This window comes from Papio anubis, chromosome 2 (assembly GCF_008728515.1).
Source record: "Papio anubis isolate 15944 chromosome 2, Panubis1.0, whole genome shotgun sequence".
Classification (NCBI taxonomy): Eukaryota; Metazoa; Chordata; class Mammalia; order Primates; family Cercopithecidae; genus Papio; species Papio anubis.
Window position 1 is genome coordinate 193,176,321 of NC_044977.1, and position 26,413 is coordinate 193,202,733.

The 26,413-nt window shown below is 54.6% G+C and overlaps 1 protein-coding gene across 1 annotated transcript; it reads left to right on the forward strand.

The window, feature by feature from the left end:
* The first annotated feature begins 2 nt into the window (after nt 1-2).
* Nucleotides 3-25,623, forward strand: MUC4 (mucin 4, cell surface associated). Its single transcript, XM_031662938.1, is given in 23 exon segments — nt 3-79; nt 129-309; nt 1,395-1,559; nt 2,330-2,485; nt 3,547-3,677; nt 3,814-3,896; nt 10,250-10,314; nt 10,356-10,437; nt 11,605-11,784; nt 11,955-12,080; nt 12,866-12,955; nt 12,958-12,978; nt 13,916-13,975; nt 13,978-14,123; nt 14,588-14,780; nt 15,220-15,608; nt 16,262-16,547; nt 18,106-18,243; nt 20,049-20,230; nt 23,021-23,284; nt 23,586-23,662; nt 23,940-24,043; nt 25,183-25,623. Coding segments are annotated over 23 exon segments (3,435 nt in total). The 3' UTR covers nt 25,422-25,623.
* Nucleotides 25,624-26,413: the final 790 nt, after the last annotated feature.

Sequence of the window (26,413 nt, forward strand, 5' to 3'; positions counted from 1 at the left end):
CCATGCGTTCGGTGTGGGTGGAGAGGGAGCCACAAGAGCCCTTGCTGGCTGCCTCTGGGGCCCTCGGGGAACGGGGCAGGTGCGCGCAGCGCGCGGGGAGCGCTCTGGGATCCCTTTCGGCCCTAAAGAAGGCCCGGGCCCCCTCGGACGTCCTGCTCTTCTTTGTCCTGGCCAGGAGCTTCCCTCCTCCCCTACGGGGCCGGCGCCGGGGACCTGGAGTTCGTCAGGAGGACCGTGGACTTCACCTCCCCGCTCTTCAGGCCCGCGACTGGCTTCCCTCTCGGCTCCTCGCTCCGCGATTCCCTCTACGTGAGTCCCGGAGGCGGCCTCAGCTCCCTGGGCCGCTTCTCTCCCCAGCCTCGAGACAACTGGAAGGGAGGCAGGGTGGAGGCACAGCCTCGGCGGGGCCCCTCGTGCGCCCCCACAGCCCCCTTAATGTCAGGCCTCACGGGGGCGCCAGGCGAGGGCGGACGCCTGCTGGGCCCAGCGCTGCTCTGCGCGGCCTTCCCCGGAGCAAAACGCTGCGCTTGGAAACAGGCTGTTCCGCCATTGCCCGCGTTCTGGCCACCGCCCCCCGTCCCTGGGCAGGTTGGAGGGGCCGTCCTGGCTCCCGCGGCCCCTCAAGGGAGGCTGTGGGGCCCTTTTACCATGAGGGGGGCGACTCAGCAATGGTGAGGTGTCTACACCTGCTGAACCATGGAGAGAGATTTCCACACCCGAGTGATGGAGAGAGGGTGTCTACACCCCTGAGTGATGGAGAGAGGGTGTCTACACCCTGAGTGATGGAGAGGGCTCCACCTGAGTGATGGGAGGGTGTCTACACCCCGGGTGATGGAGAGGGTGTCTACACCTGGAGTGATGGAGAGAGAGGGGTGTCTACACCTGGTGATGGAGAGGGTGTCTACACGCTGGAGGGGCCCTGGAGAGGGTGTCTACATCCCTGAGTGATGGAGAGAGGGCTCCACCCCCTGAGTGATGGAGATAGGCTGTTTACACTTGTGACTGATGGAGAGAGGGTGTCTACACTCCTGAGTGATGGAGGGTTTCCACCTCCTGAGCCCCACATGATGCGTCACAGGAAGCTTCAGGATGGGGCCCAGGGGACTGGCCAAGAGGGATGTGTCTGTGATTGGCTGGTCCACAGCCGGGGATCTGCAGTGAAACAGGACCAAGCCGACCCAAGGACCCAAGGGATGCCTGAAGGGTGGAGTATTCTGTGAGATTATACGGAAAGGGCTCTCCTGAAGCCAGGACACAGGAGGTGACTTCCCGGGGTTGTTAGCACCTCTAAAGCTCTACCCTTGGGGGTCACGCTTCTGTGGAGCTGGACCAAGGATGGGACTTTCCTCCCCACCTTCCTCCCTGAATGGTAACCACAAAACCTGTGTGCTTAGTTCACAGACAATGGCCAGATCATCTTCCCAGAGTCAGACTCCCAGATTTTCTCCTATCCCAACCCACTCCCAACAGGCTTCACAGGCTGGGACCCTGTGGCCCTGGTGGCTCCATTCTGGGACGATGCTGACTTCTCCACTGGTCAGGGGACCATATTTTATCAGGTGAGCCTTTCAAAGCCTGGCAGTCAGGATGGTTTTAGCAGGGGAGAAAAAGAGCTGTGTGGAAGGCATTGCCAGAGTCGCTGCTGGTCTGCAGCAGGGTACTGAGGCTTAAGTATGGGTGTGGGAGGAAGCTGTCAAGGGATATTAAGCTGACTCAGGAATACTTGGCAACCATGAGGGAAGGTGCAGGTGTTTGGGGATGGGAGCTGACAATTCAGCCTTTGATTGTAAAATCAGGCTGTAGGGGGTCTATCCTAACAAGAGTGAGTCAAGAGGGCCTGTCCTGTGCTCCTGGACTGGGTGAATAACTCCAATTAGAGGAAGCACGTGATGAAAGCTACTGCAGGAAGTGTGGACGATGTGCCTGCCATGGACCAAGCGTGGACTGTGCCCCTGCCATGGACAGGGCAACGTGGAGGCTCCAAGAGGGGAGAGTCTCATGCCTGTTCTCAAGGAGCTGCAGATTAGGCATGGGGGGGAGGTAAAAGTGGGCGAGTGGCTTTGCTCTCTGGGCCCAGTTTGAGCTAAGATGTAGAGTTCAAGTCAGGAGTCTTGGGGCGTCAGGCCAGAGACTCCGCATTCTGCACACTGCAGGCCTTCCTGCAGCCCGAGTTTGAATTGAACTTCATGTCAGAAGAGCTCACGGCAAAAATGCAGGCCTGGGACAGGGGAGGGCAGGCCATGTGGGTGGGTCCCCAGGCAGAAAGTGGGGGTCCATGTGCGGGAGTGGGACCCTCGTTGGCTTGTTCTCATCTGCCCTCCTTTCCTAGGAATACGAGACGCTCTATGGTGAACGCAGGCTGCCAGTCCTGCAGGCCGAGTCTTGGATTAGAAAGATCACAAACAATGGTGGCTTCAAGGCCAGGTGGACCCTAAAGGTCACGTGGGTCAATGCCCACGCCTATCCTGCCCAGTGGACCCTCGGGGTGAGTAGACCCGTGGGCAGCTCCCAGGGAGCCATGTGGGAGTCAGACATCCTAGAATCCTAGGCAGGGGCTACTCTTCCAAAATCCTCTCTGGCTCTAGGAAAGATTGCTAATTATAGCAGCCCACCCACTGCCACCCCCCGCTGCTCCCACTGCTGGCAGAGCACTCACTGTGGGCCCGGCCGGCCTCAGCCCTTTGCCTACTTGACCTCACCGCAGCCCAGCAAACCAGGTATTATTAGGTTGAAACATAGCAACTGGCATTTTTGTAAGTCAAAAATGTCTGGCTGTTGGGAATTTCATGTGGCTCAACTGGGTATTCTGATCCACATTTTACAGATGAGGAAGACAATGGTTAGAGAGGTTAAGTAACTTGCTCAAAGTCATGCCACTGCAAATGGCAATGCCAGGCCTGCAGTGGAGCTTCTTCTGACTCCAGCCTCTGGCCATTAAGCACAGGCTCATCCAACGGGCATGGGGCACACCACACCATCTCCTCTGTCCTCCCTCCGAGGACCCGCTCTTGTAGTCACCAAGTTCTTCCTTATGCCTGGTCTAAAGTCACTCATTTCTTCATTCACTTGACAAAAGTTCACTGGTCACCTACCATGGACAACGTGTGCGCCTTCAGCGAACCCCAGTGTCATCCATGCTGTTCAGGTGGAGGGACAATTTGGACAATGTCCTTAAATATCCCTTGCGAGGCTACTTGAAGCCTTGTCTCTGGCTCTCTGGTATCTTGGCTAATCTCTCAGGTTCTGGTAGCTTTCTCTTACAAACACTCATCTAACTGAATTATAACCCAGAACCCTTTATCTCCCTTCCTGGAAGAAAGTCACCAAAAGGCAAATCCACCGTGGTAAGTGTGTTCACACCCAGGGTGAAAGCTGCCCTCATTGACCCAAAACTTGCCAGCATTTTGGGCCCATGTCTTTGCTGTGGGCAGACCAGGAACAGGTGCTGTACATGTCCAGGCAGGGCTGTGGGACGAGGCGGGGGACAAGAGAGAGAGCCCATTATCTCTCACGGGCATCCCTGTGTTTTCTTCCACCCACCCCCAGAGCAACACCTACCAGGCCATCCTCTCCACAGACGGGAGCAGGTCCTATGCCCTGTTTCTCTACCAGAGCGGTGGGATGCAGTGGGACGTGGCCCAGCACTCAGGCAACCTCGTGCTCATGGGCTTCTCCAGGTAGGATGGGAGGGGTTGTCAGCACTGAGCAGATGGCAGGGAGGGTGCAGAGTGGGGTTTCACTGCACACACGCTCCCACCCTGGGGCAAGATGTGAACCCTCCTGGCTGGTGCTTCTGACTCACGCTGACTCCAGCTCCCGCTGGGGCCGGGCATCTGGCTGCTTCCCACGACAAGAACACCCATTTGTCCACCACATCCTCTCCCATCCCAGTCCCTGTGCGTTGTAATAATTCCCAGAGCTTTGGCTTCCCTGATTTCCACTACATTAGCTGGCCTCTCTTATCTTCTCAAATATCATGATAATAACAGCTAAGACTGATGACACTAACACTTCACTTACATTATTGCATGTCATGATCACAACCACCCCATGAGGCGGATACGATTTATCATCCCCACTATACAGATCAGGAAACTGAGATACAAATAGACTGACAATTTGCCTAAAGTCCCAGAGCTGGGAAGTGGCAATGTGATTTGAACCCAGACATCTGAGGCTAGAATCTGCCTTCCCGACTTCCTGAGAATTCCAGGGGGCACCAAAAGCTTATAAGGAGCTGGTGGTGAAGGGAGAGAGGAAGCACGGGGCTGTGGGCGGTTGAAATATGGATTTCCGTGTGTGGGAGGCCGTCTCCGATGCAACAGTGCACCGTCTCTGTCCCATATGCTGGTGTGTGGCAATCAGTGCAAAGGCGACATGTCGTGTTCTTCACTTGATCTTAGCCAAAAGGCCGAGAAGCGATGTCTTTTGTCCTTGATAATTGCTGCAAATGGTCTTCTCCTACACTGAGTGTGCTCAGGTTACCCCTTTGATTACATTGCTTTCACTGGTTACTTGGTGTGCTATGAAGGTGAAAGGAGGGGAATTACCCAACTGCCTAGGAATTTCACATGGTCCAAGTACACCGAGGAAGGTGTCACACAGGGGTGCGTCATCCTGCTTGTGTTCGGGAGGAGGAAAAGCCCAAGAGTCCCCACTCTGCAGCAGGCACCCAGGATGGGGCTACAGGCCGCCACTCCAGGCTTCTCTCCTTCCTGAGCATGCTCGGACCCCACACCTGCAGATGGTGATGGCCATAGTGGTGGTCATGTTGGCGATGGTGGTAGTGTTGGTGGTGATGGTGGTGATGATAGTGGTGGTGGTGGAAGTGGTGATGGTGGTGGTGGTGGTGATGGTGGTGATTTTGGTGGTAGTGTTGGCAGTGGTGGTGGTGGCGGTGGTGGTGGCGATGGTGGTAGTGTTGGTGTTGGTGGTGGTGCTGATGGTGGTAGTGTCGGTTGGTGGTGGTGGAAGTGTTTGGTGGTAATGGTGGTGATGGTGGCGATGGTGGTAGTGTTGGTGGTGGTGGCAATGGTGGTAGTGTTGGTGGTGGTGGAGGCGGTGGTGGTGGTGAGGTGGTGGTGGTGGAAGTGGTGATGGTGGTAGTGGTGGTAGTGGTGATGGTGGCGGTGGAGGTGGTGATGGTGGCAGTGTTGGTAGTGTTGGTGGTGGTGGTGGTGTGGTGGTGGTGAGGTGGTGGTGGTGATGGTGGTGATTAGGTGGTGATGGTGGTGGCGGTGTTGGTGGTGGTGGCGGTGGCGGTGTTGGTGGGTGAGTAGTGAGTGGTGGTGATGGTGGTGGTGTTGGTGGTGGAAGCGGTGGTGGTGGTGGTGGTGATGGTGTGGTGGTGTTGGTGGTGGTGGGAGGTGGTGGGCGGTGGTGGTGGTGGAGGTGATGGTGGTAGTGTTGGTGAGGTGGTGGAGGTGGTGATGGTGGTGGTGGTGATAGAATTGAGGTAGTGTTGGTGGTGGAGGCGGTGGTGGTGGTGGTGATGGTGTAGTGTAGATGTTGGTGGTGGTGGTGGTGGTGATGGGTGATGGTGGTAGTGTTGGTGGTGAGGTGGTGATGGTGGTGAGGTGTTGGTGGTGGTGGAGGCGGTGGTGGTGGTGGCGATGGTGGGGTAGTGTTGGTGGTGGTGTGGTGGTGGACGGTGGTGGTGTAGTGGTGATGGTGGTAGTGTTGGTGGTGGTGGTAGTGTTGGTGGTGGTGGTGATGGTGGTATGGTGGTGGTGGTGGAGGCGGTGGTGGTGGTGGTGATGGTGAGTGTTGGTGGTGGTGGGGCGGTGGTGGTGGTGGTGATGGTGGTGGTGTTGGTGGTGGAGGCGGTGGTGGTGGTGGTGATGGTGGTAGTGTTGGTGGTGGTGGTGGTGAATTGGTGATGGTGGTGGTGTTGGTGGTGGAGGTGGTGATGGGTGGTAGTGTTGGTGGTGGGTGAACGAGGTGGTGGTGGTGCGATGGTGCGTGAGTGTTGGTGGTGGTGGTGGTGGGCGGTGGTGGTGGTGGTGATGGTGGTGATGTTGGTGGTGTGATTAAAAGTGTTGGTGGTGGTGGTGATGGTGGTAGTGTTGGTGGTGGTGGGAGACGGTGGTGGTGGTGGTGATGGGGTGGTAGTGGTGGTGGTGGAAGTGGTGGTGGTGGTGGTGATGGTGGTGGTGGTGGGTGGTGGTGGTGGTGGTGGTGATGGTGGCGGTGGAGTGGTGATGGTGGCGGTGGTGGTGGTGTGGTGGTGGTGGTGGTGATGGTTGGTGGTGTTGGTGGTGGTGGGGGGATTGGTGGTGGTGGTGGGTGGTGGTGGTGGTGGTGATGGTGGTGGGTGGTGGTGGTGGTGGGTTGATGGTGAGGTGGTGATGGTGGTAGGTGGGTGGTGGTGGGACGGTGGGGTGGTGGTGGTGATGGTGGTGGTGGTGGTGGAAGCGATTGGTCATCATCATCATATCATCATCATCATCATATCATCACTCATCATCATCATCATGTCATCCTGTCATCATGTCATCACTACTATGTCATCATCATCATCATCATCATCATGCATCTTAAATGTAAATAAATAAAATCATAATAATGTCATAAATATAAGTAAATAATAAATAAAATAAATATTAATGTCATCCTTAATAGTAAATAAGTAAATGTCGTAAATAAAATATTAAGTAAATAAAATTAAACAGTAAAATGGTAAAATAAGTAATAAAGTAAATAAAATATTAAAGTAAGTAGTAAGTAATAAATTAGTAAATGTGTGAAAATGTAAAATTAGTAAGTAAATGATAGTAAATAAATGAAGAAACAAGTAAAATGAAAGTAAATGTAATAAATATAAATAAATGCGTAAATGCTGTCATCATCCTGTCATCTCATCCTGTCATCCTAAATAAATATTAAATAAATAAATAAACAATGAAGTAAATAAGTAATAAATGCGTAAATATTAAGTAAAAATGAAATATAAATGAAGTAGTAAATGTCATTAAATAAATGTGTTAGTAAGTAAATGCATAAATGCAAATATAGTAAATAAAATAAAATAAGTAAAAATGAGTAAATAATAAAATATATAAATAAATATTAGTAAATAAGTAAGTAATAAATAAAGCAAATGTTAAGTAGTAAAATTAGAAACAGTAAAGTAAATAAAATGAAGTAATAGTGTTAATTGAGTGAGTGAGTGGAGACGGTGAGTGAGTAGTGAGTGATGGTGGTAGTGTTGGATGAGTGAGTGGCGCGAGTGTTGGTGAGGTGAAAGATGGCGGTGGTGGTGGCGATGGTATGGTAGTGTTGGTGGTGGTGGAGCGGTGGTGGTGGTGGTGATGTGGTAGTGTTGTGGTGGTGGTGGTGGTGGTGGTGAGGAAGGTGATGGTGGTGGTAGTGTTGGTGGTGGTGATGGTGGTAGTGTTGGTGGTGGTGGGGCGGTGGTGGTGGTGGTGATGATGGTGGTAGTGTTGGTGGTGGTGGAGGCGGTGGTGGTGGTGGTGATGGTGGTGAGTGGTGGTGGAAGTGGAGTGGTCGTGAGTAGTGTTGGTGGTGGTGGTGGTGGTGATGGTGTGGTAGTGTTGGTGGTGGTGGTGGTGATGGTGGTGTGGTGGAGGTGAGGTGATGGTGGTAGTGTTGGTGAGGAGGTGGTGGTGGTGGAGGCCAGTACGGTGGTGGTGGTGATGGTGTGGGTGTTGGTGTGGTGGTGGGCGGTGGTGGTGGTGGTGATGGTGGTAGTGTTGGTGGTGGTGGCAATGGTGGCGGTGGTGGTGGTGGCGGTGGTGGTGTGGCGATGGTGGTAGTGTTGGTGGTGGTGGGAGGCGGTGGTGGTGGTGGTGATGGTGGTAGTGTTGGTGGTGGAGAGGTGGTGGTGGTGGTGATGATGGTGTGGTAGTGTTGGTGGTGAGGTGGTGGTGGTGGTGGTGATGGTGTGGTAGTGTTGGTGGTGGTGGTGATGGTGGTAGTGTTGGTGGTGGTGGAGACGGTGGTGGTGGTGGTGATGGTGGTAGTGTTGGTGGTGGTGATGGTGGAGGTGGTGGTGGTGGTGGTGATGGTGGTGAGTGGTGGTGGAGGTGGTGATGGTAGCAGTGTTGGTAGTGTTGGTGGTGGTGGTGGTGGTGATGGTGGTAGTGTTGGTGGTGGTGGTGGTGATGGTGGTGGAGGTGGTGATGGTGGTAGTGTTGGTGGTGGTGGCAATGGTGGCAGTGTTGGTGGTGGTGGTGGTGGAGGCGAGGCGGTGGTGGTGGTGATGGTGGTGGTGTTGGTGGTGGTGGTGATGGTGGTGGTGGTGGTGGAGGTGGTGATGGTGGTGGTGGTGGAAGTGGTGATGGTGGTGGTGGAAGTGGTGATGGTGGCGGTTGAGGTGGTGATGGTGGCAGCATTGGTAGTGGTGGTGGTGGTGGTGATGGTGGTAGTGTTGGTGGTGGTGGTGGAGGCGGTGGTGGTGGTGGTGATGGTGGTAGTTTTGGTGGTGGGTGATTGGTGGTGGTGGTGATGGTGGTGAGTGTTGGTGGTGGTGGTGGTGGTGGTGATGGTGGTGTTGGTGGTGGGGTGGAGGCGGTGGTGGTGGTGGTGATGATGGTGGTGGTGGTGGTGGTGGTGGAGACGGTGGTGAAGGTGGGTGAGTGATGTGGTGTGGTAGTGTGGTGGTGGTGGTGATGGTGTGGTGGTAGTGTTGGTGGTGGTGGTGGAGGCGGTTGGGTGGTGGTGGTGGTGGGCGGTGGTGGTGGTGGTGATGGTGGTAGTGTTGGTAGTGGTGGAGATGGTGGTAGTGGTGGTGATGTGGTGGTGGTGTTGGTGGTGATGGTGGTAGTGTTGGTGGTGGTGGAGGCGGTGGTGGTGATGGTGGTAGTGTTGGTGGTGGTGGAGGCGGTGGTGGTGGTTGTGATGGTGGTAGTGTTGGTGGTGGTGGTGATGGTGGTAGTGTTGGTGGTGGGGCGGTGAGGTGGTGGTTGTGATGGTGGTAGTGTTGGTGGTGGTGGTGATGGTGGTAGTGTTGCTGGTGGAGACGGTGGTGGTGGTTGTGATGGTGGTAGTGTTGGTGAGGTGGTGGTGATGGTGGTAGTGTTGCTGGTGGTGGAGGCAGTGTGGTGGTTGTGATGGTGGTAGTGTTGGTGGAGGTGTGGTGATGGTGTGGTGATGTTGGTGGTGGTGGAGGCGGTGGTGGTGAGTGGTGATGGTGGTGGTGGTGTTGGTGAGGTGATGGGTGGTAGTGTTGGTGGGGGTGAGGAAGGTGATGGTGGTAGTGTTGGTGGTGGTGGAGGGCGGTGGTGGTGTGGTGGTGATGGTGGTGGCGAGGTGTTGGTGGTGGTGGGGTGGGTGGTGGTGTGGGTGGTGTTGGTGGTGGTGTTGGTGGTGATGGTGTGAGTGGTGTTGGTGGTGGTGATGGGTGGTGGTGGAGGTGAGTGATGGTTGTAGTGAGTGTTGAAGGTGGTGGTGATGGTGGTAGTGGTGGTGATGGTGGAAGCGATGGTGGTGGTGGTGATGGTGGTAGTGTTGGTGGTGGTGATGGTGGTAGTGTTGGTGGAGGTGGTGATGGTGGTAGTGTTGGTGGTGGGTGATGGTGGTGGTGTGGTGGTGATGGTGGTGGTGTTGGTGGTGGTGATGGTGGTGGTGGTGGTGATGGGTGGAGACAATGGTGGTGGTGGTGATGGTGGTAGTGTTGGTGTGGTGATGGTGGTAGTGCTGGTGGAGGTGGTGATGGTAGCAGTGTTGGTAGTGTTGTTGGTGGTTGTGATGGTGGTAGTGTTGGTGATGGTGGTGTGTTGTTGGTGGTGGCAGCAGTGGCAGCACCTGTTGTATCGAGGCCTCACTCAGTTCTGAGGGATTCGCAGATGTTACTGCATTGAATCCTCACTGTACAGCTAGGTAGTGCTACTGTAATCCCTTTTACACAGATGTGAAAACTAAGAATCAGAGAGGGTCAGTAAGTTGTCCGTGGTCACCAAGCTAGTAAGTGTGGGGATCAGCAGTTGAATCCGTCACTGCCTAACTCCAGAAACTGGCTCTTAACCATCACAATACACTGTCCCTAGAGTCTGTCCCGCTCCAAACCCTCTGCTTGTTGAAGGGAAACAAACAGAAATGAGGCCTGAACTCTGTTGTTTTCACGCCCCTGTCTCGTGACCAAGCGGACCTGCCAGTTTCTTGCAGAAGCGGAATTGGTTAGAGCCTCCTACCTCTGCCCATCCGTCTTGTCCCCTCTGCTGCTCAGTGCTGGGGGCCACCGACAATGGGGTTGGCTGACCCGCATTACTGACCCACCACCCTTCTTCAGCTGACCAGCTGCTGACCGGCCAGCGGGATGAATGGACGCCTTGCAACAGCGAGGCAAAAGAGCCTGTGCATGACAGAGGCCTGAGAGAGTCTCTCCTTCCCTGCAGTGGGCGGCTGTTGAAAAGCCGCTGATGTCCCAGCCAGTGTGGGAGAAGTATCGCCCTGATAGATTCCTGAATTCCAGCTCAGGTAAAAGTGCCACCTTATCACCCCTGAGCTGGTCTCAAGCCCTCGTGTCCTCAGCCCACACACACCACACTTGCAGTCCTAGGGCGGCTCTAAAGTCACCACCACCGTCCTGAAGGGCCTCCCCTGCACAGTCCAACCTCCTACAGGTCTAGGTGGGATGTGGCACCGCCCAGGGGGCCGCTGGTACCTCCTGCACCCCTGGACACCTTACCAGTCTCAGAGGGGCTGTCTTCTCCCTCAGATGAACCAACCCAAGAGGGCTGTCAGGGGGGCCCAGATCCTGGAAGTGAGGACAGGGTCTTGTGGGAGGTGGGATTTGAATGGGCAGTTCAGACAATTCTCCAAGTGTCCTGCCCAGAGCAGGAATGAGAACCCAGGTGAGATCCTTTAAGAAGGAAATCTACTGGCAAGGCAGTGAGGCTCCCATGTGATCCCAGCACTTTGGGAGGCAGTGGGTGGATCACCTGAGGTCAAGGTTTGAGGGGCCAGCCTGGGCAACTTGGTGAAACTCTGTCTCTACTAAGAAGAACACAAAAATTAGCCAGGCATTGTAGCGCACACCTGTAATTCCAGCTACTCGAGAGGCTGAGGCAGGAGAATCGTTTGAACCCGGGAGGTGGAGGTTGCAGCGAGCCGAGATCGCTCCACTGCACTCCCGCCTGGGTGACAGAGCGAGACTCCATTTCAGAAAGAGAGAATCTACGAAGGAGAGGCCGACATTCATCATCATCATTTACTGGGCACCTGCTGTGTGCTGGACACTGTGCTAACAGCCAGAAACATTTTAAAACGGAAAAAGATCAACTATGTTTACTCTCAAAGAGCTTTCATGTGGGTAGAAAGACAAGTGTCAAGAGGCAGACGATGGCACCTTCTCCGACTCAGTCCAGAGGCCCCAATGGGAAAGAAACAATAGTTTCCAAAATGTGATAGGATAAAGGACAGTTTAGCCTTAGAAACCAGCCACGTGAATTGTGAAGTATAAATCCAGTTCTATTTGTTCTGTGGCAACCACTTTTGGTAAAGAAACAGACGCTAAGTCAAGCAATGGGCTTTGGGGGTGGAATCCTTGCCCACCTGACGTGGGCCCTTTTTCCCTCCCCATCCCCGGACCCCAGGCCCAGGCCCTGGATAAGCCCTTTCTCTCTCCCCATCTCCTGACCCCAGGCCTCCGAGGGCTGCAGTTCTACAGGCTACACCGGGAAGAAAGGCCCAACTACCGTCTCGAGTGCCTGCAGTGGCTGAAGAGCCAGCCTCAGTGGCCCAGCTGGGGCTGGAACCAGGTCTCCTGCCCTTGTTCCTGGCAGCAGGGACGATGGGACTTACGATTCCAACCCGTCAGCATAGGTGACACCACCTTCCCGCCCCCCACAAGCTCACCCACCACTCTCTCTGCTCGCGCCCTCAGCCTCCCGCCCTCTCTGCTCGCGCCCTCTTCCCAGAAACAGCCCCTGCTTGTTCCCGCCCTGCCCCTGGCATCCCCGGCCTGGGCCTGAGTGGGACTGGACTTGTTTCAGGTCTCTTGGGCCTAGGCAGCAGGCAGCTCTGCAGCTTCACGTCCTGGCGAGGAGGCGTGTGCTGCAGCTACGGGCCGTGGGGAGAGTTTCGTGAAGGCTGGCACGTGCAGCGTCCCTGGCAGTTAGGTGCGTGAGTCCATGGAGATCTCAACCCCACCTTCCCAGCCAAGCAGGGGACCCTCAGCATGAAGCCTCTTGTCCTCATTCCTTCCCGACCGTTCCCCTCTCTGGGCCTCCATTTCCTGATCTGGTAACATTAGGAAGCTTCCAACATCCCCACCAGCGGACATTCGGGGATGTGTGAGCTGAGTGCCTCTTTGCCCATCTCCGTACCTGGCTCCGCATCCCTAGGCCAGAGTGGGGCCATCTCTCCAGGCAAGAAGAGAGCGCCTAGGCTGACCCTGTCCCTGTAGACCCGGATGAGCAGGATGTTTGGGGGAAGACTGAGAATCAGCTCCCGCAGAGACCCTCCAAGGGAGCTGCAGAGCACAGGGGTGTGGGTCACGTGGTCTGTGTCCTCCCATTCTCTCCCCTGTCCCTTGGCAGTTTCCACAGTTCCCTGACTGTCAGCCATGCCCTCCCCACTCCCATTATGTTGAGAGTGTCAGTACTTGGCTGTCCACCCTCAGGACAGGAAATCTGCTTATCCCCTACCATGCACCCTGCTGCACAGTGGCCCCAGTGCCTGCAGAAGAGACAGCACCCTGTCCACTGCCCAGGGTCATGAGAGGGCCGTGCTGGATTCCAAAGCCATGCTCTTGCCACCAACACCACCCCTGGCCCTCACCCAGTTTCCACCGACACTGCCCTGTCTCTGCCACTAAGTTTCCACTCACCCTGCTCTGTTAATTCGCCTCCGGGTTGGGTCCTCCAGGTCCTCAGCCTCCCCGACTCACTGCTCTTCTCTGCAGCCCCGGAACTGGAACCGCAGAACTGGTGCTGCCTCTGGAATGACAAGCCCTACCTCTGTGCCCTGTACCAGCAGAGCCTCAAGGTGGGTTGTGCTACAGACCCCCACGGCCTGGTGAGCCTCAGGGCCCAGGCCCAGGCAGAGCCTCTGGGGAGGGGGAGCTTCTGGGCTTCCAGGAGGTGGCGTCTGGATGAGGAGTAGGGGCAGAGCTGTGGCCACAAGGGAAGATGGAGATGACGCCAGTGATGGGCAGACGGCCAGTGGAGGGGCTTTGTACCTGGTGTTGGGGAAGGAGTGAGAATAGTGGGGCACAAAAGTGCAAGGAGCCTTGAGGGGAGGAATCTGTGCTCCGTGAACATCTCCCCTGCTGAATCCACCTGGACAAGTGTCCCCCCTGACTACAGTGAGGAATCCCAGCCCTGAGTCCACCTGACAGGTGCCCCCCCAACTATAATGAGGAATCTCAGCCCTGAGTCCTCCTGACAGGTGCCTCCCTGACTATAGTGAGGAATCCCAGCCCTGAGTCCTCCTGACAGGTGCCCCCCACTGTAGTGGGAAATCTCAGCCCCGAGTCCTCCTGACAGGTGCTCCCACCCACTGTAGTGGGAAATCTCAGCCTTGAGTCCTCCTGACAGGTGCCTCCCTGACTACAGTGAGGAATCTCAGCCCTGAGTCCACCTGACAGGTGCCCCCACCGACTGTAGTGAGGGAATTCAGCCCCTGAGTCCTCCTGACAGGTGCCCCCCACACTGACTGCAGTGAGGAATCTCAGCCCTGAGTCCACCTGGACAGGTGCCCCCTCCCCCACCTCTGACTGTAGTGAGGAATCTCAGCCCTGAGTCTCCTGACAGGTGCCCCCACACTGACTGCAGTGAGGAATCTCTCAGCCCTGAGTCCACCTGACAGGTGCCCCTCCCCCACTGACCGTAGTGAGGAATCTCAGCCCTGAGTCCTCCTGACAGGTGCCCCCCTCCCCCCACTGACTGCAGTGAGGACTCTCAGCCGGTTGCTTGGTTTGTCATGCTGAGGCGGCATCTCTTTTTTCCCCCAGCCTGCATGCTCGGGGACCCCCACATCACCACCTTGGATGGTGTCAATTACACCTTCACTGGGCTGGGGACTTCCTGCTGGTCGGGGCCCAGGACGGGAACTCCTCCTTCCTGCTGCAGGGCCGCACGGCCCAGACTGGCTCAGCCCAGGCCACCAACTTCATCGCCTTTGCGGCTCAGTACCGCTCTGGCAGCCTGGGCCCCGTGACGGTGAGTGAGGGGCGCGGGGACCTCCCTGCATTGCATCCACAGGGACCTTCAGCCACACACTGAGGCTGAGGAGAAGGAAGACAGCGAAGAGGAGGAAGCCGGGCAGGAGGGAGGCAGCCACGCCCCATCCGCGCAGCTGTCCCGGAGTAAATCCTGGGGATGGGGGATTACGGCTCTGGCGCCACGGTTTCCCAGCTGTTTGGCTTCGAAGAAGCTACTTAACTTGGTTTTCTCCTGCTAAGAACGGGGATAACGTGACTCTGGCCTCACGGGCCGCCAGGAGAGCTAAAGGGGATCATCCGAAAACCATGCCTGGCCCTGCGGAGCACACGGTAGACGGGGCTGGCGTCACCTTCCTCCAGGCCCAGGGCGCAGCTTCCAGCCCCGGGGGCTCTCCCAGCCGCTCTCCTGGGCGTCGGCTCCACCTGCGGGTCGGGCTCAGACCCCTTCCCATCTCCCTCCAGGTCCGATGGCTCCTTGAGCCTCATGATGGAATCCATGTCCTGCTGGATAACCAGACTGTGACATTTGAGCCTGGCCATGGAGACGGCGGAGGTGGGCTGGGGAGCGCCTACCTCCGGGAGCAGCGAGCTGGGCGGGAAGCCGCGTTGCTGTGCAGGGCGGAGCGCGTGGCGGTGCAGGGTCCAGGGCGTGGCGGTGCAGGGTCCAGGGCGTGGCGGTGCAGGGTCCAGGGCGTGGCGGTGCAGGGTCCAGTGCGTGGCGATCCAGGGCCCAGCGCGTTGCGGGGCAGGGTCCAGGGCGTGGCGGTGCAAGGCCGGCGCGCGCAGCCCTTCCCCGAGCGGGCCTTGTGCCCGCCGGTTTCTTCTCCCGCCTCCAGTGCAGATCTCCAGGCTTCAGTCCCGGGGCAGGGGGCGGGCAGGGGGCGGGGGCGGGGAGCAGGGAGGGGCAGGGAGGGGCGGAGGAGCAGGGGCAGGGGCGGGGCAGGGGCGGGGTGAAAGTGGGGCAGGGGTGGAGGGGAGAGGGGGAGGGGGGAGGGGTGGGTGGGGTGGGGTGGGGTGGGGGAGGGAGGGGGGGAGGGGCTGGTGGCTGGGTAGGGTGGCCTGAAGGAAGGACTTGAGCCAGGCCTGAAGCACAGGGAGATGTCAACACAGCCCTTCTGAGCTGCAATGCCCAGGGCCCTTGCCAGCTGATTTCGGCTGGGCCGCCGTCTCGGTGATCGCGCTCTCCGACATCCTCCACGCCTCCGCCAGCCTCCCGCCCGAGTACCAGCACCGCACGGAGGGGCTCCTGGGTGAGGGCGGCGCGCACCTGCCTCTGAGGCTCTGCGGAGCCGGAGCTCGGACCCCCACGCCCGCGGGCCCGGGCAGCCCTGCTCGGCCTCCCTTTCTCCGCCTCCTTGGAGCAGAACCCTCGGGCACGGAGCGGGCCGGGAGCGGAGGGGCTTCTCCAGCCGCCACCGAGGCACCCTTTCTGGCCACCTCCCGCTCTAAGGGAGCATCAGGGGTGGGCTCCGGGGAGGCGGGGGTGGGGTCACAGCCATCCTTTGGCCCTTTCCTCTTGCCTCCCACGTCCTCCCGCCCTCCTCCTTGGCTGCCCGCGTTCCTCCCACCCTCCTGGAAGGCAGCTGCAGTGAGCTTATCCCTTTGGCTCCTGGAGGCCTGGATACAGCAGGTGCAAGTGATGGTCAGGGCTGCCAGGCCCTGGTCTCCCACTGCAAGTGCCTTCACTGGATGCTCCTTAAAGGCACAGCTGTGTGCCCAGGGTGGCCAACCTCCCACTCTGACTGTCCCTCAGGAGTCTGGCCACAACTGAGACATCAGATGCTGCCTGCAATGGCTCTCACCTCCCCTGGTGAGCCTTCCAAATACATTTCTTCCACCATGCCCACGCGAGCCCAAAGCAGGGCCCCAAAAGGCAGTGCAAGCGAGAGCCAGTGTGTTTAGGCTACGCCCTCTCAGCCCTCCTGTAGGGAAGGCAGACTCCCCATCCTCCCTAAGTCTGAGGAATCTGTGCCCCTCGCCCCCAGGACTGTCCCCCAAGGACCAGTGCACCTGCCTTTCTCTAGCTGGAGGAGAGAATGGGTAGGCTGGAGCCGCCCTCTCACAGCAGACTTTTCCAGACCCAGGCTAGAAAACTCACAACACCCTGCACTCCCACCACTCCATGCTGAGGGGTAGGTGGACAGAAGAATAAGGCTGAGGCCACCCGTACCATCACTCTGGTGTGTTACAGGGCAGATCAACGGGACAGGCCTCCTTGGCAAGAGGAATGACCAGCTGCCTTCCAACTTCACCCCTGTTTTCTACTCACAACTGCAAATCAGCTCCTGGGCTGAAGATATGATCTCCAGCTGTAATGGAGACAGCTCATGCATCTATGACACCCTGGCCCTGCGCAACGCAAGCATCGGACTTCACACGAGGGCTGTCAGCAAAACCTACAAGCAGGTGAACGCCACCCTCAGTAAGTGGCCCGAGCCCCGGGGAGGCCTTTTCAGAGTCAGAAGCAGATGAGGAGCTGCCCTTCCCTGACCCTGCTTCACCCTGTGCATCTGCATTCACTGAACAGATTCTTTTGCTCCTGTTATTCCTCTGCTCAGACCCTCCAGTGGCTTCCCCCGCTCTCTCCATCTTAGCAGTGGCCTTTGGCCCGGTTCGGCTTCTCAGAGCTCTTCTCCTAGTGCTGGACCCCTTCCCAGCTCCCTGCACTCCAGCCCGCTCAGTCTGCCCCCCGCCATTTCTCAGAGCTCTTCTCCTAGTGCTGGACCCCTTCCCACCTCCCTCCACTCCATCCTACTGCTGGACCCCTTCCCACCTCCCTCCACTCCAGCCCCGCAGGGTCCTCTGTGTTCCCCAAACACACCAGGCATGTGCGCTCAGCTCCCAGGCTTCACACGTGCTGTTCTCTTGCCTGAATGCCTTTCCTTCCCTGGACAGCCACATACTTGCCCCTCACCTTCTTTATGTCTTTATTCCAATGTCCCCTCCTCAGCGAGGGCTCTCTTGGCCGCCCTGTCTAAAATGGCACATTCACCCACACTTCCTGTTTGCCTTCCCTGCTTTATTTTTTTCTCCTTAGCATTTATAATTACTCAACATATTTTATAATTTTCACAGGTATCTTTTTTATTATTCATTCATGACTGTATCCTCACTACCCAGAGCAATGCCAGCCACTTAGCTCAATAAATATTTGTTAAATGACAGATTGAATGGATGTGTGAACCAACTATGAAATGGAAATGGCAGGGCTCCGAGAAACAGACCTGTGAAAAGGTTTCACTCCCTCTCTCTTTCTGGACAAATGTGATGTGCGTTTCGATGTGACCCTCCAGGTTTTTTTCTTTCTTTCTTTCTTTTCTTTTCTTTTTTTTTTAAGATGGAGTTTCACTCTTGTTGCCCAGGCTGGAGTGCAGTGGCATGATCTCGGCTCACGGCAACCTCTGCCTCCTGGGTTCAAGTGATTCTCCTGCTTCAGCCTCCTGAGTAGCTGGGATTACAGGTGCCCATCACCATGCCTGACTAATTTTGCATTTTTAGTAGAGACAGGGTTTCACCATGTTGGTCAGGCTGGTCTTGAACTCCTGACCTCAGGTGATCTGCCGGCCTCGGCCTCCCAAAGTGCTGGGATTATAGGCGTGAGACACCACGCCCGGCACCCTTCAGGTTTTCAGCCCTTTGCCGAAGGTACAACTCTGTAATGGTCTAAACAAATCTGCTCTCTAATTCACTTTTTGTCATACCCAGCATAGCACCATGTTCAGGAAAGAATCCGAAAGGAGCTCTTTTTGAGGAGGCTGGGGGAGAGAGAGAGAGAGAGGCTAAAGATTTGGCTAGGTGGGCAGTACAGTCCCAGCCTGCTGTGCGTCAGTCGAGAGCAGGTACACAGAATAATTCCTTCTTCCAGAGGTGGGGCACAGTCCTGGGAATGCCTCACACATATTAGAGTTGAGAAAGAGAGGAGGCTAATAAAGCAGGAGACTGCCCTCCCTCGGAACCCCCATCCCCTCTTTGTGTTTCAGATCAGTACCCGCCCTCCATCAATGGTGGTCGTGTGGTTGAAGCCTACAAGGGGCAGACCACGCTGATTCAGTACACCAGCAACGCTGAGGATGCCACCTTCACGCTCAGAGACAACTGTACTGACTTTAAGCTCTTTGGTAAGAATGTTTGGCTGGGGAGAGTGGGGAGGTGGGTAGGGGATGAGGTCAGAGTCAAACTTTGGGAAATTTTGCATTGCTATACCCAGCAAAACTTGCTGTCACTCTTTCATTTGAATATCCAGGACCGGCATTTCTGAGGAACGATACATATAACTCAAATAGGTGCCCCCCAGTAAGTAGTAGTGACAGGCTTATGGTGATTTGGTCAGATAGGTAGAGTGAATCTGGGCACATAGAACTGATTCAAGGCTGGGCGCGGTGGCTCATGCCTGTCATCCCAGCACTTTGGGAGGCTGACGTGGGTGGATCATCTGAGGTCAGGAGTTTAAGACCAGCCTGGCCAACACGGTGAAACCCCATCTCTACTAAAAAAACAAAAAAATAGCCAGGCATGGTGGCGGGTGCCTGTAATCCCAGCTCTTCGGGAGACTGAGGCAGAAGAATCTCTTGAACCTAGGAGGCAGATGTTGCAGTGAACTGAGATCGCGTCACTGCACTCCAGCCTGGGCAATAGAGCGAGACTCCATCTCAAAAAAAAAAAAACAAAAAACAAAAAAAACTGACTCAAAGATCATTTAATCTCAATCTGATCATACGCAGTCATCTTTAATCATTATGCATTCACCAAAGTATTAGAATAATCAAGTGCAACATTTAAAATGACCAATTTACAACATTTTTATATCTATTAAAGGAAGGATCTAATGTAGGACAAGACTTAAAGAAATATAAAAAATACTTTCATTTGGTACCTTTCTTGCTCTTTTTATGTCTGGTAACCGTGTTTACCTAGCTGTGTCTCTCCTTGTCTGATTTCCTGGGCTAGGACCCAGTAACGTACCATCGCTTCCTCTCCATAAAGGTGTTAGAGACCCTGAGCCCTGCATCCACGATCAGGGCCAAAGGGTCCCAGCACAAGGGATGCTGCTGCCTGTTGCCAGCACTAATTCTGTGGGTGACTGTTCTTGGCTAAACCAAAGCCCCAGGGGGCATATCTGCATTTCTTTGCCTCTCTGCCTGACGTTCTTTCTCTCCGTGTGCCAGAAGGGACTGCTTTGCCCACATCCCTTTTGCCTCACATGCGTCCTCCCAAGTGTGAGACAATTGTGCCCCACGTGCGTCCTTCCAGGTACGAGACAACGGCGTTGGGAGATTTTATTCTCCACGGGCTCCATCCCTGGAGGACGATGGTCTGGAAATTGCGTTCGTCTGTTCTCTGTCACTTCCTTTCAATCTGCTGTTCTAGGCTTTCCTATTTTCTTGAAAAGTGTAAGTTGGATCAGAAGATGTGTAGCAGTGTTTCACTACAGTGTGGTGTCTGAAGGGGGTGTTGGGAAAGGTCCAGGAAGTGGGGGGTGGGTGAGAAATCAGGGCAAAGGATGGGGCTGCTGTGAGAATGAAGCTGGTTTGGCTGGCAGCATAGCCTGGGGAGGTGCCTGGAGGATCCTGGCCTTGATCCTCCATCCCCCAGGATGTGCCATACTGGTGCAAGCCCAGTGAGGGCTGCCCTTTGGGGTTTCTTCAGTGGGAAACTGCTTTTCTCTCTGTGGTGTTCCCCCATTACAATCAGTATGTTGGACTGGTGCCACCTCCTTCCAGCTGGGAGCGTGACCAGGATCACCCCTGATACCAGCCTTGCTCAAAGGAAATCACCAATGAGATTTGTCTGGGGAGTGGGGAGGGTGGCCTGAGAGGGGTGGGAGAAGCCCTGCATCAGCAATCAGGGTGTTAGATGAGGATGCATCAGACCACAGAGCTGAGGAGTCTCCCGGCGCTCAACGTTCTCATCTTCCCCGGGGCAGAGAATGGGACGTTGCTATGGACACCCAAGTCGTTGGAGCCATTCACTCTGGAGATTCTAGCGAGAAGTGCCAAGATTGGCTTGGCATCTGCACTCCAGCCCAGGACTGTGGTCTGCCATTGCAAAGCAGAGAGCCAGTGTTTGTACAACCAGACCAGCAGGGTGGGCAACTCCTCCCTGGAGGTGAGTGTTGGGAGGCAGGTGAGGAGTTTCTGTGCCGAGGGGAGAGGAAACGGGAGTGGAACGGATGCTGTGATTCTGCCTCTGCTGGGTGTGTTGGTGTTGGGAGGTGGGTGGAGCAGATTCCAGTCTCAGGCCATAAACTCACATGGGAAGAAAGAGAACTTTCTGGCCGGGTGCAGTGGCTCATGCCTTTAATCACAGCACTTTTGGAGGCTGAGGCAGGTGGATCACAAGGTCAGGAGATCGAGACCATCCTGACCAACATGGTGGAACCCCATCTCTACTAAAAATACAAAAATCAGCTGGGTGTGGTGGCGGGCGCCTGTAGTCCCAGCTACTTGGGAGGCTGAGGCAGGAGAATCGCTTGAATGCGGGAGGCGGAGGTTACAGTGAGCCAAGATTGCACCACTGCACTCCAGCCTGGGCAAGAGAGTGAGACTCCATCTCAAAAAGAAAGAATGAAAAGAAAGGAAAGAAAGAAAGAAAGAAAGAAAGGAAAGGAGAGACAGACAGAAAGAAAAGAAAGAAAAAGAAAGAAAGAAACTTTATTGGAGAAAAAGAAAGAAGAAAGAAGGAAGGAAGGAAAGAAAGGGGAAGGAAGGGAAAGAAAGGGAAAGAAAAAGGAAGAGAGAAAGAAAAGAAAAGAAAGAAAGAGAAAGAAAGAAACTTGATTGCTTATAGTTCAACTGGACTTTTCTCTCCCACCTCCCCTCTGCCAGGTTGGCAGGAAGCCTCCACCTCAGTCTTTCTCACAGTGCCCAATGGTTTCCAGTTCCACAGCTCTGTGGCAAAGCTCAGCAGAGGGCCCTGCGGTGTGGGGTGGAAGGTGGTCATGGGGTCCCTGGGCATGAGTCCACACAGGTTTCCATCCCAGCTCTGCCCCACTTCCCCTTCAGACCCAGGGAGAGGCTCTGCAGCTTCTGTGCCTTGCTCAGACATAGGACACCTTTTACGAGGCCGCTTATGGTCCTGTCTGCCTAGAAGCACCCCACAGCCATTTCTCCCTAGGATGTCATCATCACGGTGCTGGGAAGAGAGCTGCTGGTCGCTCTATCTTGACACCTCCAAGCCCCTTTGCTTTCTCTTTTACTCTCTCCCTCTGGCTAAAAGAAACATCTTTTTCAGTTTGGAGAAATTACTTCTCCATGTTTCTAGCCAAGATACTTGGCCTAATTCCACGACTCTTGTCCTATCTGCTTTTTAATTTTTATTTTTGGTTGTAAAGGAAGAGCCAGAAAGTGTTTATCTGGCAACACAAAACCACCTCCTTCACCCTTTACACACACACACACGCACACACACATGCACACACACACAGACACATACACATACACATCCTTCTGAAGCATGAGCGGAGAATGGGGACTTGAAAGGGATAGAGGTAGTGATGGTTGGTGGGGTGGGGGGTAGAAAAGGATAAAATACACAATGGGAAAAAGACAGATGAAAATCAATCTACTATTCTGGAGATGCCCCGAGTTGCTTCAGTAAGGGAGTTGGAAAGGGGAGTGCAGGGAGCGTGGGGAGATATTGGAGCCACAGCCTTTGCTGGGCTGTTGTTCTGGTTGCTGTGTTTTCTCAGTACTTAGCAGAGAGGTTCTGTCTTCTTGGTTTGGGGGTCAGCAAGGGAGGTCAAAATGTCAGCTTCTATGAAATCCAGTTTGCAGGTCACACAGGAGCCTGAGGCAGGTGGACTGCTTGAGCTCAGGACTTCGAGACCAGCCTGGGCAATATGTGAAGACGCTGTCTCTACTAAAAATCAAAAAATTAGCTGGGCATGGTGGCATATGCCTGTAATCCCAGCTATTTGGGAGGCTGAGGCACAAGAATTGCTTTAACTCAGGAGGGGGACATTGCAGTGAGCCAAGATCGAGACATTACACTGCAGCCTGGAAAACAGAACGAGACTGTCTCATAAAAAAAAGAAAAAGAAAAATACAAAAATTAGTGGGCATGGTAGTACATGCCTATAGTCCCAGCTCCTCAGGAGGCTGAGGTGGGAGGATGGCTTGAACCTGAGAGGTAGAGTTTGCAGTGAGCCGAGATCAAGACACTGAACTCCAGCCTGGGTGACAGAGTGCGACCCTGTCTCAAAATAAATAAATAAATAAGGAATCCAGTTTTCAAGCAATAGTACATACACACATACATGATACATACATTGATACATACATACATACATGATACACACATACATCGATATATACATACATTGATACATACATACATGGATACATACATACATACATGGATACATACATACATGATACATACATTGATACATGCATATGATACGTACATGCATGGATACATACATGGATACATACATACATGATACATACACTGATACATACGTGGATACATACGTGCATGGATATATACACACGTGATACATATATACACACATGGATACATACATAGATACATGGATACATTCATTCATTCATTAATGCTTCAATCATTCACGCATCCCCCGTCTTACTCTAGAAAGGATTTCAGGCAAAGAGCTAGAGTGTGAGAGGGAAGAGGCTGAGATCCTGGTGCAGGGCCAGGCAGGGAGTCAGGGTAAATAATGAACCAGGGAGGCCAAATGGGCAGGACTACCGTGTGGCTTTAGGGCCTTGCAGCCCCAGGGCCTGGTCAAGAAGATACTCACCAGGTGCTGGTGGAGCTGAGACATGACTCAGGCAGGGTCCACGGGTTCCCAGGCCAAAGGGGTCAGTCAGAGACAGCCAGAAGCCCTTACCAGTTTGGTCTCCTGGCCGCCCGTGATCAGCAACCTTCCTCCAGATGGCTGGCTGCAAGTGTGACGGGGGCACCTTTGGCCGCTACTGCGAGCGCTCCAAGGACGCCTGTGAGGAGCCGTGCTTCCCGAGTGTCCACTGCATTCCTGGGAAGGGCTGCGAGGCCTGCCCTCCACACCTGACTGGGGATGGACGGCACTGTGCTGGTGAGCCGGGAACAGGGCCTGGAGGAGGGGCTTCTGGGAGCAGCTCACAGCTCAAGGGTGTGGACAGCCAAAGGCAAACCATTTCTCTCCCTTCTCCGGCAAGCCTTTAGAATGCGCAATCTAGGTAGGTAATCTAGGCAGGTATGGGAAATCTAGGCAGGTATGGGAAATCTAGGTAGGTACGGGAAATCTAGGTAGGCCTGGAAAGGGGGTGGTGGATGGTGTGGTGCTGAAGGAGAAGAGGTTGTACAGGCATAGGGGAGGGGATGGGGCTAAGCATCCCTGAGGCATTGATGGGGGAAACCCTGGGCAAAAGACTGAAAATAGTCTGCCCAGGGGAGGAGACTTCAGCAGCAGCCAGGGAACCGGGCAAGCTGGCTCCTCGGGCTCCCTGGGGGTCTTCAGAGACACGAGGCCCAGGATCTCTGCATCTCACAAGTCAGGACGTTTGGAGGGGCTGGTGTGGGGATCTGGCAGCAAAGGTGCCTGATTTTCCCTTTGAGTCCTCCCAGCCATCTGTTCCTCCCGCTCTGAGCCATCAGAGTCTGATGAGGGAGATCACAGCAAGGCCTTTACCAAGCCCCCTTAGGCACCCAAATAAAATCTAGAGATCACTGTGCCTTCAGAGCCGAGGCCAGAGTGGGTAGAACCACAGATTTTACAAACGCAGAAGAGGAGACGGAAGTGAGAGGCGAGGGCGTGAGGAAAGCCGGCTGGGGGCCCCTCCTCTGCCAGCCTTCAGGGTCCTTTCTGAAGCAGAAGGCCTGAGAAACACTCCAGTCCCTCTCTCATGGAAGAATACCTGCCTGTCGTGAGGAAAAAGGCTGCTCTGCAGAGAAACGCCTGGCAGCAAGGGGAAGACGGTTTGGGGTTCTGAGTGGCCCACAGCAGAACGCTGGGGGAAAGAAGCAAGCTTGTCCCCAGAGCTGGCTCTCTGCTGGGTTGGTTTCTCCACACTTATATATTGCCAGGATCTCTTGTTTACTTCCCAGGAAATTTGGGAGTTTTCCTGTTTATCCAGTCCTATTCTTCTGTGAATTATTGGCACTCAAGGTTGCTGGCCATACATATTCTCCTAGATTTGGGACATGAAGCCGACGCAGCACTCCAGTTCTCTCTGCCTTCTCCACTGACATAGCCTCTCTTGCTTCCTGCTGGGGAAATAACTTTAGTCCAACTGTCCACTCTAGGTACTGCCTTCACTTCTATCAGCCTACCCAGGCTCCGCCTCTTCCCTACCCCTGCATTCCACCCAGGCCCCGGCCTCCTCACCACACACACTCTCACCCAGGCTCCCGCCTCCTCTCACCACTGCCTCCACTCCCAGGCCTCTGCCTTCCTTTACCTCACGTTTCCACCTAGGTTCCCCTGCTTCTCCTCCTCCTACGCTTCACCTGTGGCCCTGGGCTTCTTCCTACTCCTCGCAGACAATACAATACAAGGTTGATATACGATCTAGGTTCTGGCTTCTTCCACTCCTTGATGTTTTACCCAGGTTCTTCGGCTCTCCACCCCCACGCCCCACTCCAGCCTCCCGAGATATTTTAAATTTATTCTGACATACCACATGATGCACTCTCATGCAGATGCTGCATGCCCCTGGCACACACACACACACACACTGCCACTTCCCATTTTAGAAGCTGGGATATGAGAAGGAGAAGAAACATCAGGAAAATGAGAGGGATAGAGCCTGATTATTTGGGAGCAGTGGGAAGAGGGATTGGGAGAATAGGAGGGAGGATGCTTATATGGTGAGACCACTGGGAGTTTTATGATTTAGGGAGGATGAGAGGAGACCCTGCCAAGCTGGCCCGCGGAGATGAGCCGGTGCCCGTGCTACAGTGGAGTGAGCTTGTGCGAGGCCATCACCGTGTCTCTTCAAAGTGACCTGTCACGTGGAATGGGTGCCACGCTTCCGGGCCGGGCCTGACGGACTTCCCCTTTGCAAGCTCCTAAAAACTGCGGGGTGATGATAAGCATTTGCTTCTCCCATCTCCAGAACCTCCCTTAAGAGTCATCCAGCTCTTGCTCAGTGAAGAGGAAAATGCCTCCATGGCAGAGGTCAACGCCTCGGTCAGTGCTGCGGGCCGCGCTCCGGGTGGGAGGGGACGCTTGGCGGGTTCAGGCGAGGGCGGAACCATCCCTGTGCGGCCTTCATCTTGTCATCCATCTGGATTCAATTGCCAGAGGAGGCCGGAGCCTCTTGCCCCACGGGAGGTGCAGGGCATTAGGAAGTGAGGAAGGCCGGGGACAGAAACCTCAGCTCACCACAAGCAGAGGCCAGGGTGCCAAGTCACCCCAGCCGCGACCTCTAAGCATCTCGGGTATGACCTGGAAGAAACCAAAGGACGTTTCACCTCCAGGGAGTCTTCCCTGACTTCCCAGAGGGAACTGGGTGCTCCCTGCTCTTGGCTTCCATGCCATACCCCAATCACAGGCAAAGTTGCTGCAGCTGCTGCATGTTTGGGGCTCTGGCATCTGCCTTTTTAAAGTCAAAGATCTTCTAAGCTGCCCCTCCATATGGGCGGGTATGTATATTTACCCCAATTATTCTGCACGCATTCGCAACCTGCGGTCATCTCTGTACCAGCGGCAGGGATAGCAAGCAGGCATAGCGCCTGGGTCGGCGAACATCTCCTTGCGTTTTTAAAATTAAGTCCGAGCTATTCGTCTCTACGGTGCGCGACCGCCGGAATTATTCAGACATTGTAGTTGCTATTCGCCTTTCTACTTCTTTTTAGCACTCCGCACGCTCGCGTCTCGCGCGTCATAATTTTGAAATCCTATATAAAATCATATATATAGAACGTCTTTCGTTTTTGCAATCAAGAATCATCATGGTACTTTTGCATAAAAGAAATCTTTAAGTCGCACGTTTGAATCATATAAAATCTACCGCGCAAAATCGTCGCGTTTTGCAAATGCACCGTCAATCTCGGCGTTTAAATCTTTTGTCGTCATTTTGCATAAAATCTACCTGCAATCTAAAATCTACAAAAATCTCAAAAATCATAAACTTTTGCAATCTTTTTAAATCAAATCTCAATCCATGTTTACGTCTTTGCGATATCCTCTGCACGCATAAAATCAGTAGCGTCATCTAAATCTCCATAACGAACAAAATCTGCAAAATACCATAAAGTTTCTCATCTCATATAAAAGTCTTTACATCTGTAACATCTTTTAATCACCATCACACTTTTACGTCTAAAAATCTTTTAAAATCATAA